This window comes from Amphiura filiformis, chromosome 14, assembly GCF_039555335.1.
Source record: "Amphiura filiformis chromosome 14, Afil_fr2py, whole genome shotgun sequence".
In the NCBI taxonomy this organism is placed as follows: domain Eukaryota; kingdom Metazoa; phylum Echinodermata; class Ophiuroidea; order Amphilepidida; family Amphiuridae; genus Amphiura; species Amphiura filiformis.
In genome coordinates this window covers 12,805,932-12,828,784 of record NC_092641.1, presented here as the reverse complement: position 1 = coordinate 12,828,784, position 22,853 = coordinate 12,805,932, and the positions used below count along the sequence as shown (strand labels likewise).

The following is a 22,853-nucleotide window of genomic DNA, read 5'->3' as shown; positions in this document are numbered from 1 at the left end:
AGACCTTCGTATCATGTATGAAAGCCGGTAGTACGGGCTTCATAGGAATCTATGATTTTACTCCACCCAATGCTGAGCCAAATTGCCATAACAGAAAAGTCAACCCGTTCTTTGGAATACCGTTACCGCCGCCATAAATGCGACGCTATATGGTCAAACTTTTGAATGCTATTACATTTGTACATCTCAAGGTCATAATTTGCTGAAATAAATTATATATTTTTTCCGCTATAGGAATCTTTAAAGCCGATCTGCCTCAAAGCCGATCTGAGTTGTGTATAAATTAGTGCTATAGGACCTAAAACATCTAAGAACACGCCCAGATTACGTTTCATATTTAAATTTGCTTGTGCTAAAAGTAACAAATCGACATCAAAGACATTATAAATAACAAATACTTTAATACAGCTATGCATTGTGGAACTCCAAACATGAACCCCTGTGTGAAGAGTGCATTGACATCACAATTTAAGTTCTTCTCACATTGTATCCATTGTCATGATTGTTGTGTGTTTTATATTTACATTTTTGATGTTTTCTTGTCAAACCTTGTCTGAGTTGGGTTAATAATTTTTGACCTGTGTTCCTTCTTTGTATGTTTTTTAAAATCTAATTATGAGAGACATGGATGTTCTTGCGTATATTATTGATAGTTATGGATCATTACCCCATAGGTTTTAAGCAATTCTTGGGGTGACAGCTTAATTCCCACCATAATTTAACTTTTCTGTGAAATCCATAATTCTTTGCGGTTAGACCTGAGATGACGTTTCGTCGATACGCACATTATTAATGCTCACTTTATGGCTTTCAAATGCACAGTAGCGATGGTTACTAAACGATGTACACATCGGCGTGACGTCAAATGACGATATCTCAGGTCTAACCGCAAAGAATTATGGGATTTAACGAAAAGGTCCATTCTTTCCCTGACCCTCAGATAACCAGTTCATCAGTTTTCGTGCAGCTAAAGCCTTGGAAAAAAAAATAGTTTGATTGGCGTAACATACAAAAAATTATGGTAGGTCGGTCGGCATTTTTTTTTTCTATTTTTGTGCAAAATAAGAAAAAGTTTTTATGGTCGGTCGGGTTACGTCAATCAAACAATATTTTTTTAGGCCTAAGGACAATATGACCAGATGTGGAATCGGTTATCTCGAATGACCTTGTTCAGTCTAGCTTTCCAGAAAGTGGCCTTCGTTCGCATGAGGCAATTGTTGTCAAATGTTGACAGTTGGTAACAGGTGTCATGCTGGATGCATTTTTGCCATAGTATATACAGGGTGTCCCTGCATATAGAAAGGTTTCTATACAAAAATGATTCTCTTATAAACCATCATGCGCATAGTTTCCACCTCGATACACATGAGCACACATTTTCCTCCAAGAGCTTCCAAGCAGATAACAACAAGCAGTGAATGTCTCCACCACAATCTTTGACTACACGATTGAGTGCATAGCAATGTAAGTGCTGTGGAGCTCACTAGCTGAAAAATTGGCCTCTTTGATTGGTTTTTGTCGAAACCTCGATCCCAGACAACATACACACATTGGCCCAATATTGGAAAGCCATTGGCAATCTTGGCATTGGTATTTTCTTGGGAAGCAATATTGGGTCAAATATTGGCAATTATTGGCATTGGCGTTAAATTGGCAACGATATTGGATCAATATTGGTTTTCCATTGGCAACTTGGCATTGGTAAAATCTTGGCAAGAAATATTGGACTAATATTGGTTTTCCATTGGCATTATTAGCATTGGCTTTGCATTGGCAAAATATATTGGATCAATATTGGTTTTCCATTGGCAACTTGGCATTGGTGTAATCTTGGCGAGAAATATTGGGTTAATATTGGTTTTCCATTGGCATTATTAGTATTGGCCATGCATTGGCAAATATATTAGATCAATATTGGTTTCCCATAGGCAACTTGGCATTGGTGTAATCTTGGCGAGAAGTATTGGGTTAATATTGGTTTTCAATTGGCAATTTTTACATTGGCATCATGTTGGCAGCCAATATAGGTTAAACGCTATTTAACGCCACGGATTATATATTTTAAAGAAAAGTCACAAGAATTTTCGGCAGTTTCACTTCTAAGACCATACTTTTAAAGATAATTGATAAAGTACCTGTCACCATGCTATCAAATTGTCTTGATGGCTATTCAACCACATGGTGATGAGTGGTGATGAGTCGTAGTGTTCCTCTCTTACAGCGAAGATATTTGGCCAATCCAGGGCCCATGAGCAAATAATCTTGGTACAATATTGGCATACAAATGGATGCCAATGAATTACTAACAGAAAACAATATTGGTTAGACATTGGCCCAGTACTGATCTCGATATTGAGCCATGAGTGGCCCAATATTGGCCAATTTAAATATTGCCAATATTGGGCCAATCCAGGGCCCATTGGCAAAACATCTTGGTACAATATTGTATCTAATAATGGGCCAATAAAATTTTAATATTGGACCAATCCCGGCCCAAGATTGTAATGCTGTCTGGGCGAGTGTTTCCTTCATCCAATCAGAATTCTTTTTATATCAAACGAAAGCTAACACTTCACCCTAAAACACTTTTATTCACTAGGTTAACAGATAACGCAATTCAATGTTATAGCAAGGCGAATGTGTAATAAGCTACTAGATAAATTGCGAAGAGGCGTTCACTGCTAACGCCATACGGGTTACGTATTACGACATTGTACGATAGAACGTCATAGTGCCGTTCACATCCAAACTAGTCGCCTTCACAGCCAGTTTGTGTCGGTCCTAACGCTCATCGTTTCTAGTATGTTCGTGATAGCCGCATACCGTCGGTAGAGTGCTACACTATCGTAAGTGCAGTTTGGACAGTTTTCAGGAGGGGCATATTTGTGTTTTTATATAAATGGTGTTAAAGTTAATAAATCGATGAATTATTTACTGATATTTTAGTGCAACACTATCGTATGTGCCACATACGATAGTGTAGCATTCGTTGCTAAATTATGATATGCGTAATAACGGCTCAAATGTCCAAAATTTTGTCAGTTTATGTTTCTTAACAAGTGTTAATTTATTTTGGCAATTTATTTTTTATGTAAAGCAATTTGATTTTAATAATATAAACTATATAAATGGTGTCAAAGTCAATAAATCGATGAATTATTTACTGATATTTTAGTGCAACACTATCGTAAGTGCCACATACGATAGTGTTGCACTCAAATAGAAATGTGCGTAGAGTGTAACACTATCGTATGTGCAACATACGGTAGTGTAGCATTCGTTGTTAAATTATGATATGCGTAATATCGGCTCAAATATCCAATATTTTGTCATTTTATGTTTCTTAACAAGTTTTAATTTATTTTGGCACATAATATTTACATTAGCAAGACACCTTTTGTCGTAATGTTATATCTCAAGATTTATTACTGAATAGAAAAATAAAAACACTGGGTTTATCGTCTCTATTACCAGTCATGGGAGCTATGAACTTAGCCGGCATGATGACAATGCATACAGCCGTCAGCATCACAGCTAGTGATGCGTTAGAGACTGTTTTGCACTTACGATGGTGTAGCATTCCGTGATTTTTTTGTTTAGGCCCAAAAAAGTAGCGTGTGTGGCACATACGATGGTCTTGCAGCAAATGAAAAACAAAATTAGCGTGCAAGACTATCGTAAGTGGCACATACGATAGTCTTGCATATTTTATTTTATTAATTAAAAAATAATTAAGCAATTTTGAAAAATGTTTGTTTTTATATGGCCTTCCATAGTTGTCAAAATCTCATTTTGGCCACAAATGTCACTTACAATAGTGTAGCACTCTGCCGACGATACAGTCTGACCCGAGACTACATCTAAACGCAATTGCAATAAGCTCATGGTGGCGCTATGCTGAGACAAATATATCTAAAGATATATGAAGCACCCATTGATTCACTTTGGGTGCATCGAACCAGAGAGATGAGAATAGATTCTCAAGATGAGAATAGCTAGATTCTCATAATCTCTCAGTTTTGCGGGCTATTGGTAGTTCTATTGGTGAACTACCTAATAATATGGTGGTATAGGTGACAAGAAATACAGTCTTTTTCAACATTGCTGTAGTGTGGTTGTGGTAACCTATTACCTATGGCTTAATTAAGTTTCAGTGAAATAATGTCGCAAGTTAAAAATACCAAATATAGCTCAACATTGAAAATATAAGCATTTTAACCAGTTCGTTTTTTGCTAGTTGTGGAGCACCAAGTTCATGAACTCATAAAAGAGATCAGGAACCACTTATTCCCATTTTACATATCAACATTATTTCCCTATTGTATTCGCAACACATATCAAAAATTTTAACGAAATCCGTTGATAGTAAGCTTTCCAACATGAAGTGAATTTAAAACATCAGTGATGTACCACCTTTTGGCTTCTACCTTTAGAAGCAATGGTGAAAAATACGTTGCACGAACTTCTGTTTAACATTGAGTACTTTTTTACTCATTTGTTGAATTGTGACCTATGAGCTCAATTCTGAGTAATTTTTACTCAACTGCTGAGTTGTAACCTTTTTATTAAATGTTGAGTAAAATATTTTGTGCAGTGCATAGACTGCAAAAAATGCTCCTCGCACTATAAAAATATGAACTAGAAGTGGCATACGAAAAAGGAACACACTTATTCATTGCAGTCTGTCTCAGTCGCAACTATCTACCGTAGAAGATGCATGTAAACTGAGCTCAAAAAGAAACTTATAATTTTTCACAAGGTCATATCTTGAAATCCTGTCCACCAAATTGAACCAGAATTACACACAGATTTACTTCAATACTCTACTCTTAACACATGTCAGTAACCAAGCAGTTATCCAACTGACACAACAGCAAAATGCACTGACATGAGACAGCTTCCTGAACCACATTCACAGCCCAGCCCTGTTTCATGAAAAAAGTGTATGAAAAGCAGAAAGCAGCACCGTTTTATCATCTGTGCAAGGATCTTGTGTGCATTCTCACAGATTTTTTGTGCTGTGTGTCAAATGTTGGGCTGTGAAATTGGATGAAGTCCAGGAAGCTGTCCCATGACAGTGCATTTTGCTGTTGTGTCAGTTGGACAACTGCTTGATTACTGACATGTGTTTTGAGTAGAGTATTAAAGTAATCCTGTGTGTAATTTTGGTTCATTTTGATTGACAGTATATTAAGATATGACCTTGTGATTCACAAGTTGTAAAAAAATATAAGTTTCTTTTTGAGCTCAGTTTAGATGTAGAAATATCAATCTGCATCATAAACACACTTCCAATGTCAGATGAAAGACTAGCAGAAGTGACAAAAGAGTTCAAACACTGACAAAACTGAAAGAAACAATCCAAAATGGTTGGCCAGAAAACAAAAGTAATGTGTTCCAAAGAGCTTTTATCACTAGAAGAAGACTTGAAATTCAAGAATGCGTTGCACCTTGCATTCCTTGGTTAGAAACCAGCTTCACATCATTAATCCAAGATGTTGGTGGACGTCCTCTTCCTCATCTGCCTTCTATAGCCCCTTGCAAAATACACCTCCATGTTTCCTGACAATATGGCCAAAGTACTTCAGCTTTCTCTCCATTATGCCGCTTCTGATGGTTAGACTTGTACCAATCCTGTCGAGGATCCAGGAATTTGTTCTCCTGTCTTTCCATGTCACTTTCCTATCATTCTTGGTCATAGCCCAAGACTCGCATCCGTAAGTGGCAATGGAAAACACAGTTGCACGAAGTAGGCGTACCTTGAGGTCAATGGATAGGCCTCTGCTTTTCCATATATTGTCCTTGGAATAGCCAGTCTTCTCTTAATTTCAGTCACCACTGTTGTTAATCATTGAACCCAGATATTCAAATTCCTTCACCTCCTCAATCTGCTGTCCATCTATCACAAACTCATCACTTTTCCGCTCTCTGTCTCCAACCATTATTTTTGTCTTCTTTGTGTTCAGGAGAAGGTGTTTTTCTTCGCTGGCCTCTTTGATGCGCTTCAAAAGATCGATCAGCTCTACTCTGCTGCTACAAATAAGAGTGATATCATCGGCGTACCACAGGTTAGTAATTCTTGTACCGCCAAACTTCACTCCAACCTTTAAACCCCTCCAAAGCTGTTCTCATTATGTCTTCAGAGTAGATGTTAAATAGGTTTGGTGATAGCACACAGCCCGGTCGTAAGCCTCTTCCAATCTTGAACCAATCTGTGTCCTCACCACTTTTTCTGACTGCCGAATCTTGGTCTTCATATAAGCAGCTGATCAGAACCACAAGATGACTTGGGAAACCCATCTTTTTCATAGTTTCCCACATCTGAGGGTAGCTAACACATTCAAAAGCTTTACTCTAATCTAGCACATGTAAAGAGGAAGTCTATGCTATCTGCATTTCTCAATCACATTCCTGATATTGACAATTTGGTCCCTAGTCCCCCTTCCTTCACGAAATCCTGCCTGCTCAACAGATATTTCTTGCCCCATTTTGTTCTTCATTCTCTTGATGATGATCTTTTTTCTCCTTTTTTCCTCTTTCTCTTTTCTTCTCTCCTTTCATCTTTTTTTTGGTGGGCGTGGGGGGCGGCCCCCTGAATCCGCGCCTGCTTCCGAAGGAGTTGACTATCGTAGAAATCGTAAAGATCTGACCAAAAGTAAAACAGAAAAATACACAATTTCTGATTACTACACAGATGATGAAGAAACAATGATGATATAAATCCTAATCAAAATCCACCACCTGATAACTCTAACCCCAAAAACTACATCACTAGATCAGGAAGAGAAGTCAAACCACCTTGAAAATAATTATAAAGATTATGTTTAAATTTCTATCTACTATACTAAAATAACCAGCGAAGTGTGTCTGTCCGGCTATGCGTTTCGGATATGGATAGGTATCGGCAGTGGCGTAACCAGTGGGGTGGCCGGGGGGCAAGCTGCCCCCCGGACACAAAAAAACTGGGAAGAAGACCAACAAATTGGGAAGGGGAAAAGGGGGAAGGAGAGAAAAGAGGGAAGAAAAAGGGAAGAAAAGAAAAAGGGGAAAAAGAGGGAAGAAGAGAAAGGGAAAGAAGAAAAGAAAAAGAGGGAAAAAGGGAAGGAGAAGAGAAAAGGGAAGGAGAAGAGAAAAGGGAAAGAAAGAGGGAATTTGAAATTTGTACTCTGAAACACTGATTTTTTAGCTTCTAATATGCCAAAAACCAGGAGCTTCAGGGGGCTCTGCCCCCTTGACCCCCGCCTGCTGCCCCCTTGACCCCCGCCTGGGCTTTGCCCGGCCTGGACCCCACCACGGCCCCTAAGGCGGGCCCCTGGACCCCACCCGTTTAACGCTTCGCGGCAAGCCGCTAGCGACTTTTGGTCAAGAATTGGGAAATTTTTCAATCTTGCCCCCCGGAAGGTCAGGTCTGGTTACGCCCCTGGGTATCGGGAAAAGCATGTTGACCGTGTGGTTTTGAAGGTCATCGGAGGTCAAGGTCAAAGGTCAAAATTTCAAACTTTGTTGTAGCTAACACATTCAAAAGCTTTACTCTAATCTAGCACATGTAAAGAGGAAGTCTATGCTATCTGCATTTCTCAATCACATTCCTGATATTGACAATTTGGTATCGGGAAAAGCATGTTGACCGTGTGGTTTTGAAGGTCATCGGAGGTCAAGGTCAAAGGTCAAAATTTCAAACTTTGTCCGATCGGGCCTAAACTTGGTGGGTGGGATCCTTCATACGAGGGGAATATATGCGCGAAATAAATTTGAGGACAACCAAAACTTATAATTTGAAACGAGGAACTCTTTCTGCCAAAATATTTTCTGAATTTATTGAAAATGAAGACTAAAAACATGGTGGAAAATAGTGTAGAAATTACACAGAACCCCGCTAAAGTCAAAATCGAGACAGCCTATCAACATTATTGTTTTCAAGCAGGTAAATATGGTACGTTTTCTGACTTTGCTTGTCATAATCGGTAGGTAAGTTGATAGCGGCAAGGTGCGTCATGGATTTGAAGTCCTCTGCCAATGGGCAAAATAGTTTCCCTTTTTGAAAATTTCATTTGAGGGAAATTGGGCTATAAAGCAAACTAATGTATAGCGTAGAGTGGTGTGGTATTTTACCTGATTTCATGGCAGCCATCTTGTATACCGCCCTCTAGTGACAATTACAGTTTGGTTACATGTGTGGAGGGAGCGTAACCAAACTGGCTGCGTAGGAGACTAACTCTGAGGCCGCACTCGGCGTCCTAATCCAAAAAGTGCGAGATATTTCGAGTGATAGAGGTAAAGTTTATGATGTATTTTCTTTGCAAATTTTCAATGTTTTTCAGGTCCAAATGTATTGGGAATTTTCATATTGATTGCATATTAACTATTTTATCATTTTATTTGAGAGAAAAAAAAGAAAAATCTGAAAATTTAAAAAGATCGTACATTAAGGCTTTAATAAACTGGCTACACAGGCACATGAAAATTCTGTCACATCTGGCCACAAATCAAAAATCTATTTATTGAGAAAGTCATTATAGCCAGAAGAAAATACATAGCCCAAAACACCATTCTCAGTGTTGGAAATGGCATATCAAGAGATATTAAAAACAATAAAGGATGTTGCCATGACAAAACAGTCTCTTTGTGTTCTATATGAATAGTTTTTGCTAACAGTCTGAACAAAGCTCTATCACCTGGCAAAGTTTAAAGAAAATCCAGCAGTGGTCGTGTCCATGCGTGTGAGGACGTAGACAAAATGCTCTCTAAAGAGGCTCTTTCCCTTTAAAGTTCCTAGATTCTTAGTAATGTATTTGTGAACTTTGGCAGGTCAAGCCCCGCAACCATCTATCCTACTACGGCATACCTAAGGGAATATATCTTCCCATAATGCTTAGTGGTAGTAAAATTATGCAACAGGGATAATCGATTTTCATTATTTAAATCAATATATTATTGAAAAATAACACTTTGATGTTTTGCAAAACTTCATTCTACTTTGAAAACGTGTTGTTAATGAGTTAGGGGTGGTGCAATAATTATGTGTACTCCGGGTGGTGAATTATAGGGCCAAAAGGGGGGAAGCATTTTTTGGCAGGTCGAAAGGGAGCAAGCGATTTTTGGCACACAGATATTTTGGGCACTGTTTCTATATTACGCCTTAAAAAGGTGTAGGAAAACGTTAGGAACACGTTCAAAATGCACAATTTCCTGCTCGCTGTGCTCGCATTATATGATAAGACAATAGGTTTTAAATTTGAGTTCTCCAAAATCTTGCATGTATATATTGGGGGCAAAGATTTTTTGGCACGTCAAAAGGTGGAGGCAAAACCAGACCATTTTGAGAGATCACCACCCGGGGTTCACATAATTATTGCACCACCCCTAATATGTAGGGCCTACGTTTTACATAAGTTTTGTTGTTGTTGTTGCATGCAGCCCTCTTTACAACACTTTAACACTCTTATAAGCCAATAATTACAACAAATAATACGTTCCTGTTAGTAAAACATAGTCCCACTTTTTCGGGGCATAGTGTAAGATAAAGACATAGGATATAATTTTGATTACAATCTATCGGATGAATATGGGATCAAGGAGTCAGTATCAGTTTTAAGACAGTCCTACTTTATGTCAATTCTAGTCCAAAAATTGTAGAGAAAAAGAAATCTGGTAGAATTGCATTGTGGGATTCTGGTATTGACTATATATAATCATTGACATTTAAGTGACGAACCTCGTTAGTTGTATAATGTTGCCCTCTTGGTATAGGTTAATGCAGTAAAAGTCATTGAACTACTGCTATTAATAATAAATAGCTAGACAATAAAATCTAAAATTCAGTTTTAAACTGGGAGCACCACGAGAGATATATTCTGTCTGTCTGCACATTAGTAATTGGTCACACAATAGTGATACTTTGTTAGGATGCTACTTTTGAGGACTGCGTTGGTTGTTTTGTGTTGCTTTGTCGTGTATGTAACAAGCTTATCAGGTAAGTGGAACAAAAGTGAAAGTATTCATGTTACCATTTGTATATTTTGCTATATCGTAAATTTTCCCTATAGCTTTAAGGATATGTCAATGATCTTGTTGATGATCTTAGAGAAGGGTGTGATAATATTGGCTCGGATCATACTGCCATTACCTTTTCAATTCCCATCTTGTGCAAACGTGTCAAGCAACCAAAGCGCACCGTTTACAATTTCAAACGAGCCGACTGGTCTGGCCTTAAAAATGCTCTCCTTTCTCACTCTTGGAACTTGGACGACAATGACATTGATGTTTTATGGGACAATTGGAACACTAGTTTGTGTGACATTGTTGATACGTTTATTCCTAAGGTGCACTGCAAAATCCAAAACTCTGCTCCTTGGATTGATTCAGAAATTATTAATATTGTGAAGAAAAAAGAACGTGCTTGGGTTAAGTTTAAAAAAACTGGCAACAGCACTTATTGGGATAAATTTCGATCTTTGCGTAAGCAATCCAAATCCCTCATCAAGAGAAAGCATGCCGATTTTCTCTTTGAAGTTAGAGACTCACTTAGAGACAACCCAAAGAGGTTTTGGTCATTCCACAAGATTAAAACCCTGGTAAAATTCCCCATTCAATTACATACAATAATTCCACCACCAGCATTCCAGCTGAACAAGCCAGTCTCTTCAACAAATATTTCCACAGTGTGTTTAGAAACAAAGACATTGCTTGTATATCTGATAATAATAATGATACCAATAGTTTGTGTTCTATTTTATTTTCTGCTACAGACATCTTTGACGTTCTGAGAGCATTGGATCCAGGCAAGGCATGTGGTCCGGACGGTATTCCAGGCAAGTTGTTGCGCGAGTGTGCCTTTGAGCTGTCGCACTCCCTGACTGTCATCTTTAATGCTTCTCTACAGCAAGGCAAGGTTCCATCCGCCTGGAAGTTGGCAAATGTCACACCAGTGTTTAAGAAAGGGGACAACACTTGCGTTGAAAACTACCGTCCAATATCACTGCTCAGCCTGGTTTCCAAAGTTCTGGAACGCTGCATCCACAAGAAAATATTGCCCTTTTTACAGCCAATTATTTCCGATGGGCAACATGGCTTTATGCCAAATCGGTCTTGTGTTACACAACTTGTTGATTTTACCCATAATCTTGGTTCTATCTATGACAGGGGTGTGACACTGATGTTGTGTACCTGGACTTCTCAAAGGCATTTGACTCGGTCAACCATTCCAAGCTTATTGAGAAGCTCAGGTATGCAGGCATCGGTGGCTCACTCCTTGCCTGGTTCAACAATTATTTGGAGGGCAGATTGCAGAGAGTGGTCATCAATGGTGCTCATTCTGACTTATTACCAGTCACATCCGGTGTCCCACAGGGCGCTAACCTAGGGCCCGTACTTTTGTTATCTTCATCAATGACATGCCATCCTGTGTCTCACCTGAGACACGCATTGCTCTCTTTGCGGATGATGCAAAATTATATAGAACAATTTCTTCCATTGATGATCAAGTGGCTCTGCAAAATGACCTCAATGCTCTGAATAACTGGAGTAAAACATGGGATATTGATTTTAATGCCAAAAATGTGGTGCTTCAGGTCAAAACTCGTAAACGTCACCATGTTGATCCTGTTGATTATAAACTTGGTAACCACAATTTACTTTCTGTTACTAGTCAAAACGATCTTGGTATCATGGTCACTAATAATTTGAATTGGAAAATGCATATTAATCATATGATTTGCAAAGCTAACCGTATTTTGGGCTTGATCCGTCACACTTGCAATGAGGTAAAAGACCCCTTACTCGTAAAATTCTTTATTTGGCTCATGTCAGACCTATTTTGGAATACGGGTCAGAAATTTGGAATCCATCTACAAAGGGTCTCATTACTGCCATTGAAAGAGTTCAAAGGCGTGCTACCAGATTTATCCTTCAAAGTTCTGCCCCCTATGAAGAGCGTCTTACAGAACTCAACCTTTCTAGTCTTGAGGACCGTCGCAAGTTTAAAGATAACATCCTTCTCTTCAAGGGTTTACATGGCATGTCTTTTATCTCATTGCAAGATAGAGTGAATTTCCGTGGCACTGAATCCATTTCTTTAAGATCTTCTGACTCACCTACAATTATCCCAAATAAGTGCAATACCAATATTTTCAAGCAGACATTTTTAACCGTGTGTACAACTCCTGGAACAACCTCCCTGCTGACGTTAGGAACGTTCAAATTTTCAAATATTTCAAATCCGAGATCCTAAATTACTACATCTCAAATTCACCTGTCAGTATCCATAAATAATGTCATCGGGTTTGTTCATAATTCACAATTTGCAAATGTTTCTTCTGTACATGTCCGGAAATGCTTCGGTATGGAGGTCTTAGGCATGCCTCGGTGGCGTTTCGTGCTGCACTGTGGTACTTTCTCAGATTGACGCCACCAACGTCAAGTTCCAGCAGGAATCAGACGAGGAGTGTGAGTGTGATCAGTCAATTTGATATGGTGCTACGGTGTGGTGCGGAGCGTCATTGGGGTGTGTAGGGGATCTTTGTGCCGAGGTGTTCTTGGATTTGTGCGGGGGAACATTTGCAAATTGTGAACTTGTCAGTTTACCTACCTTGTGCAATTTCACTAATGTTTATTGAATTATGCGATGTCTTTACGCTATATTTGGCAACTCAATTTTAGTATTATATTGTATTTTTAATGTATTTTATAGTGTTTTTTAAATATGCTTATAATTATGTACTGTGTAATTTTAGTTCTTTTCTTTTGGTGTGTGTATAAGGGCCCCCATCCAGTGGGCCTGCGTGCCTGTTCGGGGTTGCCCTTTTGCACCACACACCGCATTTTGATATTTTGTGCAATAAAGATATTAAACTAAACTAAACTCAAATGTTTAAAAGGGTTGAATGTCAAAAAAGTCAAGTTTTAATAATTGCGAATTTCAAAATATCAAAATTATTTGATATCAGAAGGACACCCTCGTATTCAGAATGCAATTCGGTGTATCTTACTGATCTCTTTAAGGGCTTAAGGGATATTCGACGTAGAATATTAGATATTACATGTCTTCGTTAGTTAATCTATGCAAATTCTATTTCTAGTAATATTTACCTTCTAATGAATGTTCCATGACGTAAAATCTATAATATGTTATCTGGAATATCTGGTGTGAATACAATCGATAACAGACATGTTACATCGAATAGTCGATGAACAATGTGCTTTCAATTTATCATCCGTGTGGAACTTATCCAATCTACCAAGAAGCAGAATAAAAATTAAGTAATCGTTATAGCCAGCGGAATAGTTTGAAGGTCATGCAGTGAATGTACACACATATTAGGATTACAGAACTGTGCCCAGATAGCTGTTGACTCAATTCTCAACTTCGTTAATTAATTCTTAATCGTCCTCCTTTCATATTCACCAACAGCATCTCCAACGGTCATCCCTACTTTCCTCGAACATCCTGAAAATGCTTATATCAGCAAAAATCAAGATGTGACATTATATTGCAAGGCTCAACCAGTTTTGCAAATGTTCTTTAAGTGCAATGGGGATTGGGTGGCTGCAGAGAAGCATCATCATATCGAAACTGTTGAAGAGTTTAGTTTGAATCAAATGATGTATATAAGTATAAGTAAGTACAACCATGATTGCTAGTTACCTCCGCCGCCGCGGTTTGTTTCTTTCTCCACACAAATCGTCTGATGATTTTAATCTACAACTCCGTTTCTGATTAACCGCTGTGCCTTTATTTAATTTAAAAGAATAACACTATTTTAGTTTCAATTTAAGTCTTGGATATTCATATAAATGATTAGTAAAAAACATTGTTGCCTGATATTTTTGCAGTATTTATGATGCTATTTGTCATCAATTTATACACATTGATCTATTTATTCACAAATAATATTTTAATTTTATTCAAATTGAGGGCGCTGATTAGTTTGATTAAAATATTAATTTTATAATTTGTTATCCATGATTTAGAAACTTGTCCATGTTCTTCATCTTATATATGACCTTCTCCTTTACCAAAAGGGCTGCCTTTACCACTTACCCGTAAATTTGCAAATTAGGTCTAAAATAAATGGCGCCCTCATTGTTCTAATTTGTTAAATAATGACACATATTTCTGTAGGACCAAACATTGGTGGATTGGCTAAAACGTTAACACAAATTAGTAATATACTGATAATTTTTGAAACATTTCAGCTATAACCAAAGAAGAAGTTAGCGATTATTTTGGCGAGTTTTGGTGTCAATGTGTAGCCTGGGCAGAGGGCGGAGGGGTGGACAGAAGTTCAAAAGCGTTTATACGAGAAGCGTGTAAGTATACATAGAAGATCTCACTGCCTTTTTGGTGAAAACATTGTTATAGGTCCTCTAACAACTGCAAAGTTATGATTTATACTGTATTATTGAAGAATTGTATATACAGAACATTGATATGTATCATGTGTAAAGTATACAAATAAGGCAAATATACAATTTGTGACCGTTCACTCGATTGTTTTGAGATCATGCCCGTTGAACCTCTTAAAAACAATAGAAAATAAGGTATTTCCAAATACTTACTGAATTTTAATACCGTTGAAAACAAGAAACAAGCGTGTAGTAAAGTCTGCACAAGAAGTAACACAGCTGTTAGAAATATGCCTATAGCTTCAGAACTAATAATTGTTTTCACATAAAAAGAAGGATAATTTATTTATTGTCCAGTTTTGTTCAATATTAACAATACAGCAGTGTTTTGAAACAAAGATACCGGAATTTAAAAGGTGCAGCTATTTGTATTGATTTGAAGTAAAGAGCGAAGATAATGGCGTGCTTTAAAAGCACTACTGAGTTGTTAATGTTGAACGATACTTGACAAAAACAAAATTGGCGTAAATAAATCACCCTTCTCTCTATGTTGAAATATTGTGAAAACAATATTAGTTCTGAAGCTATAGGCGTATTTATAAGAGGTATGTTAATTTTTGTGCAGACTTTATATCGCAAAGCTTATTTTGTGGTAAAGGCTACCACACAGCGACGTTAACTAGGCAATTACCCATACTTCTAACGTACGCTATTTGTAGAGGTTACGCGTCAATGGTAAGAGCACTGTGTATTGTGTATAGGAAAACGGACAGTAACTGCAGTATGAGAAGTAAGGACCAAAGCAATTTACAAGCCTTATTTTTGGTACGAGGTAATCTGAGTATATGCAATTCTCGCTATTCGCAATAAGGGCGCCGCCAGCGGTTTGCGATGTAATCGTGATGTATCATGATGTATCATGGGAAAAGGTCGACATCCAAGTCCGCGCAATACGAATATTACCATGCTATTACATAGGAACACATGACAATATTTTTAGTTTGTCAAAATAAAGGTGTTACACGCGAATCGATATGCACGATAATACTAAATAATGTGATTTGAAATGTGCACAATTAATTTTTTCTCTATCGATTTGCGTGTAATACCGTTATATTGACAAATCTGATATATTGTTTCGTGTTCATATGTAATAGCATGGTAATATTCGTATTGCGCGGACTTGATGTCGACCTTTCCCATGATACATCACGATTACATCGCAAACCAAGCTGGCGGCGCCTTTATTGCGAATAGCGAGAATTGATAATTGTGAAAGAAGAAATGTATTCGTCAACAGATCAGGAAAAGGACTGTCTTTCAACTTCACCCAAAAAAGGCTTTAACGACAAACATGAATGGTGTTAAAATCGTAAGAAAAGAGCCCACACGGTAGAAGAAAGAATCCAAATTATCTCCAAAATAAAACAAAAACAAATATTATTATTGATATGCTATGAGAGACCATAGTCAGGACAATATAATTTGTTGCAATAATAATAGAAATATGCGCATGCGTTGATGGTACGCATGATTGAAAGTACCAAAAATGTATGAAAAAAATGTCATCAAAAAAGCGCTAAAAATATGACTAATGCAAGGTTTGCGGAATAGTAGCTGTGTAAGTGAATTGCCAGAATAAGACATACCTTTCGAAATTCAAATTTCTTATTCAATCCAGAACCTCTCTATGGTGTGCTACTTTGATTACAAAAACAAGACCTTTTGAAAACAAGGGTTCATTAAGAAAGAAATGTTTTTGATTTCACCACTGGGATATCCCTTTTTAATAATCAGTAGATATACAGCGTGTCCCAAAAGTAACTTAACATTGTAAATTGGCCATATCTCAAATATTTCCTACTTCATACCAAAATGGAGAACATATTCATATAGATTGATCTTTTAGAATTATTCTGATACCAAAAACAGCATTATTGACGACCCTTTGACCTTACTGTGCGACTGTACATATGTGTGTATCAAACCCACAAAAGCAAGCTCATGTGTTCTTTGTTCAAGAATATGAATGATGTGCTTCCCTGAACAACAGAGTTGGTTCACTCACTGCGCACGCTACCTTTAGGTATGAACATTCATGGATTACATGGCTTAGCGTAAGCGTGACTGCTGTTTTAGATTATAATTAGGATATATTGACAATATTAAACTTTACTTTAAAACAGTTGAAGTGAAGAAGAATTCCTATAGATCAACGGATTCAGGTCATATGGTTCTTTGCCGAGACAAAGTCGGACAAACTCACTGAAGCAATGTTTAAGGAACAGTTTAATGTAAATTATGCACTACCCAGCCGAAATACAATCCAGCAACTAGTGCTGAAATTCCTATCAACTGGATCTGTTCGTGATCTACTTCGGGCAGGACGTGGAAGGACAGGAAGATCGGCTACAAACATTGATGTCATACGAAGAGCGGTGGCGAAAAGCCCAAGGCGATCAATACGTCGACTTTCAATGGAGAACAACGTACCGCGTACAACTTTTCATCGAATCCTCAGAAAAGATCTTAAGTAGTTTCCATATAAAACCCAGATAAAACAGAAAATGAAGATTATGCATTGAAAACAAACAAACAAACAAACAATCAAACAAATACAGCCAAATTAAACAAAACAGATTTTAAATGATAACACGTAATATCGTGTTCACGTCTCAAATGACGAGACTTATTTTGCGTTTATAAAAGTGGGTTTTACGGTACGGTAGATATCCATTAATTTCATGCCAAAGGGTCATGACCACATAGGCTTGTTTGGTATCATAACATTTCTAAAAGAATTATCTACATACTGTGCAATTTTTGTAACAACACTATTAACCCAACGCAAGTTATGGCAAATTCACAATGTTAAGGGACTTTTGGGACACCCGGTACAATCAAACCAGGTACCATTTGTTAAATTTTGCCATCTATTAATCTTTCTATCTCTTATTATGTAAAGAACAATGGGTGGTAAAGCCTACTCAAAATTGGAGATATTCGACACGATCCCTTTTCTTTAATAAAAATGGTATAGATCTGAAAAGAGTACAGCATCATTCCTATGTTATCAGTCTACAAAGTTGCAAAAACCGCGCCAGATTCCATACTTTTATTCTCGAGATATTTCGAATTATGTAACAATACCTCAATTTGGCGCATTTTCTTGACTATGTTTCACCATATACACTATTGTGTTTATGCTAATGTCATTACGTAATCAAGTATTCAACATCGCTAATACATATTTGTTTTGAAAGACAAAAGTACAAACTTGTATTTAGCGTAAGTAACAGTCATCCAAGTCATGCATGAGCGGAGATACACCTTAGTTGCGGGAACTTATTGACCAGCCCTCGTAGAACAGGCCCTATTGCTTGATGACAAAAGATTGGAAATTTCTTTCATGACCTAATTTAAACAAGACAGAAAGCCCGATGTTTACATCATATTAAATTAGGGCTTTATTCCTCTGTCCAAATGTTTTTGCTTTGCTTTGTGAAGAAATGACAAAAATATACGAATCAGATTGTCTCATATATAGTGTCTTGTTATTTGAAAGTGAAATTGAGGCTTCAAAGCAAAGTATACGAATTCAAAATAATAGGACACTTGGGTACTGATATTGGTAGACGAAAACCAAGTTGTGATCAATGTACAATGACGTCGTAATGGTTATTTGTGCTCAATTGTCGCCAGCCTTCATTGTATTACTGGGACGTCATTGCACTCGACAATTTCAGCGCCCGGGAATTTTGAATATCACGTGTTGAGTACTGAATGTTTTTATTCATTTTTATGGTCATTATGAGTTTGTTTTAAATAAAACCACGATATTCCTGCTTGAAAAATATTTTTTTACGTATAAGGCATAATGTTATGATTGCCGGAGACTCCCATTAATCCATGTCCTGAGGTTCATTACGTGTGCTTGAAAGGTGAAATAAACTGAAACTAAAGGTACCCTAAGTACGCGAACTAACCAAAAGGTGACGTTATACTTTGCGCAACCTCACAACAACTCTGCGGGAGGTCATTGGACAGCATGCACATTTTTATGCTAGGAACCTCTGCAGGATATGTTGTTTGATGAGTTTTTATGATAAATTATATGTTACCGATAATTTAACATTGGGTTAAAATGTGTCTTGTTTTTATAACTGCTTTGCTTTTTAATTGCAGGCCTACTTTAAGAATATTGGGTGCAAGTCACTCTTTTATTGTACTTGTTAAGATTTATCTTTTTCCTTGTGTAATGTGTTAATGTTATTATTATTAACTTCAAACTTTGTCCAATTGTAAAAGTTATACCAATTCCAAGTTATCCCTTTAGTCATAAGCACTCAGGAAATGCATAGTTTGACACATCTAGGATTCACCGTTCTGGAGTTATGTCACTAACGATAAAAGGTCAAATAATTAGGGCGTGACGAAAGAGGTGCCAAAGTGTACGTTATGGTATAACAAAGCAAATTGTGAACAGTTTGTACAATCTAGACTGTTTCGTTACCTAAGTAGCACAACAAATAGGTCAACATAATTGAGTTGACCTAATTTGCTGTTACCTAAGTTAGAAAACATCCTAAGTAATACAAACTATTCTTTATTTGAGTTTGTATATCAAAACGAACATTTAGACACCTCGTTTGTGTAAATAAACAACAATTCTCCATTTATCACAGATATTAAAAAGCGTTTCGATCAAGAACCAGTTGGTGCAAGAGTGTTAAAAGGCAACCCCATACAGTTGCTATGCAGACCACCGAGAGGGGATCCACTCCCTGATGTTTACTGGGAGAAGAATGGCGTCCGGTTGGACACACAAGATCCTCACTACCTACAGACCCAAGATGGCAGCCTTATCATTAGCACGGCAAGAATGTCCGATACAGGCAATTACACGTGTATTGCGGAAAATATTGTTAGTAAACGAAACAGTGAAACTGTGTCGGTTACTGTTTATGGTGAGTGTAGTTGTATCATGTGACATGGATAAGCACATAACCAAATGTACATACTCATACTCACGACGTTTTGCCACCCTAAATAATATGCTGCTGAATGCTTGGTACAATTTAGGACTCAGCAACACTGTCTCATTTCAATTTTGGTACCAACATTATCAGAAAATAAATGTCACTTTCTCGCGGCAACAAAGACATAACTTTCCCACCCCAATAAAGCCTGGTTGTATTTTCAGGCTCTTTAGATGAATTTATACTACATTGTTGAGCGATAGCGATTGATTTTAGCCAATTAGGTAGAGCGCTTTTTGTTTCGGTGTTAAAAGCTCGCTACCTTATTTGTCAAATACAAATCGTATAAATTCGGCTTTAGGGTTAATGAAAACTGGTTTGAAGAAGGGGTTCTGTTTCAAAAAATTCTTACGTATCTGGAATATGCGGGGGGGCTTGCGGGTGCCGGACTTCAAAAAGTGGACCTTTTTAAAATGAAAACTGTGCTTATGCAGATTTTTGTAGCTTTTTGTGCAAAGAGTGGTCCCAAATTCCCCTTAATATTGCCTTTTTTTACTTTTTGAAAAAAAACCTTTATCACCACCGTTCATTTCATTCATTTCAGTGCTAGTATCCCCTCCTACCAATGTCACCGCCATAGCCGTGAATGCCACCTGTATTGAAGTCTCATGGACCCAACCATTAGAAGATGGTAGACTGGTAGGATATAGGATTAAATACGGTACTGGGGATTCTTATGACATAATTGATATTGACGGCACTGTGGAACAGGTGAGATTGTAAGCATGATACTATTAAAACAATACACTTGTACTCTCCTCTTTCTACAAAAGGAAAAACTCCAAAAAATTCGACTCAAAATGGCCAAAAGAGTCGCATAAATCGATTGATTCAGTCCCCACTGAAAGCGGTGATTTTGCAAGATGATTGGGTCCTCTGCAGATATGATTCTCTTATTATATGATACAGTCATCCGCCAGTAGACACAGTGTAAATTCATTTTTTCTGGGCCAAGGACAGTGCCCCGGGGTACTCCTGGTGAAATATGCGACTTCTCCTGATTGCAACGAGCTTTATCAATTACTGACATCGAGAGTGAGTTCTGCCCAATCGGAAAGCAATGATAAATAATAATTACAACTATGTAGTGACGTCATAGTATGAAACACGAGTGCTGATTGGCTGCAGGTTTGTGACCTTACAAAGCACATGTTTTGAGCGTGGTAACATAGCTGCGACCAATCAATGGAATGATTACCGAATAGGGTGCAACTTTACTTAGTATTGTTACAAGACTGCTCTATCCCAACCCTAAACCCTCACCCTAGGACTGGACTCAAGTCTAGCACGTTGTACCCTATTCGGTAATTGTACCCAATCTAATTATCGATATTGCTGTATTATGGTTTAGAGTTTTACAGCGTTGCGAGGATAAGTTCTGGGGAAATTTTGGTCTGTTAAACTAGCCTGGTCACACTATACATTACATTCAAGCAACAATGTTAAGCACTGTATTATGTGAATTTAGGCCTACATCTGATATAACTTGACATCATTGTTGCAGCTCTTGCCTGTACTTGTGTTTACTTACTACATAGTTGAAACTATTTGAGGTGAAACTTTAACAAATTAAAGAATCAGTGCACTATTCTTAACCAGTGTCTTTGCTGTAAATCTTCCTCACAGTTTAAAATTGTTGCATTGAAACCCAACACTCTTTATAGCGTCAGTGTTGCTACAATAGGAGAAGATTCAATCAGTAATTATAGCACTGTGGTTGTTAGGACATATGAAGCAAGTAAGTTCACGGTTGTTTGATGTGACCATTTATTAATGTTCCTACCAAAACATTACATAATATTCCATTCTAGACATTTAAAATACTAACAGCTATCACACTATTATATTTTTTAAGCTATTTTTAACTTAGATTTTCTTTCATTTATCTTTTTTTCATCTTTTTCTGCCTTTTTGTGGTAATAATTTGTGTGCAAATTGCATATATTTTAAATTTAATTAGCCCAATAATATAAGTTATTCCATTTATTTCATGATAAAAAGTAGTTTTCTTGCTATTATGTTTATTTCATTTTATGATGTTCTAAGGTATTTATATGTTAAGATGCAAAACAAGATTTAAGATAAATAGCGCCATCAGTGTTCAACTTTGCTTAAATATGTTCTTTGCTTAAATACTGTTCTACATACCATCAAACAATCGTGAGTTATTGTTCTGATGTACATAAAATGTAAACCTGGTGGGTTTTGACAAAGATTTTTAAAAATTGTATGTTTTGTTATTCGTCATGCAATTTTACGCTTCATAACTGTCGAAGGACAGCTTAGCTGGTAAGCGCTAAATGTGATTGGTTAATGGGTGTCAACTATCAGGCAGGTGCATTGTAGGCGCAGGTATAGTGCCTAATACGCGCACGCGATTGCAATACACACAACATGAATATGTAAAACAATTTCGTTCAGTTTAGAATGAACGCGAGACGGTACCTTTTTTTTTGCTTTAACTTTGCATGCTATTTATCAAACTATAAACTGAACAGGTGTCGGCCCGATATTCCGAAGGGGCAGTATTCAGAAAATATTGAAAATTATTCAGAAAATTGTGGCTAGGGTACGAGTTATAGCACATGTTAGCGTTAGGGTATGCGTACAGGCTAGGGTTAAGATTATGCTTAATAATTATTGTTTGCTCAATATGAAATCACACTCATTTTACTCTAACACTGGAATTAACACATTGTGTGTAAACTTTGCACTCACTTTAGGACCAGAACCCCCTGTAACACCAGTTCTGGTAGGTAAAACCCATAGTTATATCAGTGTGTTCTGGATGCCCCCTATTAACACAAATGGCATACTACTCGGCTACAAAGCTTACATTGCAGAGGAAAAAGATAGGGTATGGAGCAAGGTGTTCAATCTACCTGTTAATAAGCAATACCACACTTTCTATGAGTTAGGTAAGTGAAAATGTAAGCTTCTTTCTTCTTCTTCCCAGGGACATTAGTGCAAAGATTGAATGCAAGTGCTCTGTTAAATAAATAAATAGTAGTTAACCAACTTTCTGTCATCGTGACCCTGCTAGAGGATATTTTTACTCTCTTCAACATATTCGATTTGCTAAACTTACGACACATTTGTGTGGTGACCTCCATGACCGGCTAAGATTTGATATGGATTATTCATAACCGAACGATACCTTGCCTCACTTTTGAGAGCAAGCCTACAAAATTAGCCATTATGTTTGCGTCGCTAATGCAAAAGCCGGAACTTTAGTGTCATCCCCGGCCCCATGGATACTGCTGTGCAATTGGTAATAATTTTATGCACTTACGTACCGTTTGGATGTGCATAGGCATATAACTTTGTTGACATCCATTTTGAAACGTGTTATTAGCAGTAATATACAATTATTCATATATACTTGGAAAGTTTTCTAAGATTGCTGCTTCTAACGTTTACCACACTATAATAATTATGCATACGGTTCTTTTGGAGCAAACATACAATAAT

The 22,853-nt window shown here is 37.3% G+C and overlaps 2 protein-coding genes across 2 annotated transcripts in view; both read left to right on the top strand.

The window, feature by feature from the left end:
• The window catches only part of LOC140169207 (uncharacterized), a 47,221-nt gene extending 46,592 nt beyond the window's left edge, over nt 1-629 (top strand). Inside the window, 1 exon segment of the mRNA XM_072192464.1 lies at nt 1-629. Within this exon segment, the coding sequence (XP_072048565.1) occupies nt 1-137 (137 nt within the window). The 3' untranslated portion in view covers nt 138-629.
• A 4,737-nt stretch (nt 630-5,366) lies between these two features.
• Nucleotides 5,367-22,853, top strand: part of LOC140169206 (uncharacterized) — a 36,587-nt gene continuing 19,100 nt past the window's right edge. Inside the window, exons 1-9 of the mRNA XM_072192463.1 lie at nt 5,367-5,463; nt 10,749-10,990; nt 11,143-11,338; nt 13,409-13,615; nt 14,194-14,307; nt 19,029-19,310; nt 19,927-20,093; nt 21,009-21,120; nt 22,106-22,300. Of these exons, the coding sequence (XP_072048564.1) occupies nt 5,367-5,463; nt 10,749-10,990; nt 11,143-11,338; nt 13,409-13,615; nt 14,194-14,307; nt 19,029-19,310; nt 19,927-20,093; nt 21,009-21,120; nt 22,106-22,300 (1,612 nt within the window). The remainder of the gene's footprint in view (nt 5,464-10,748; nt 10,991-11,142; nt 11,339-13,408; nt 13,616-14,193; nt 14,308-19,028; nt 19,311-19,926; nt 20,094-21,008; nt 21,121-22,105; nt 22,301-22,853) is intronic.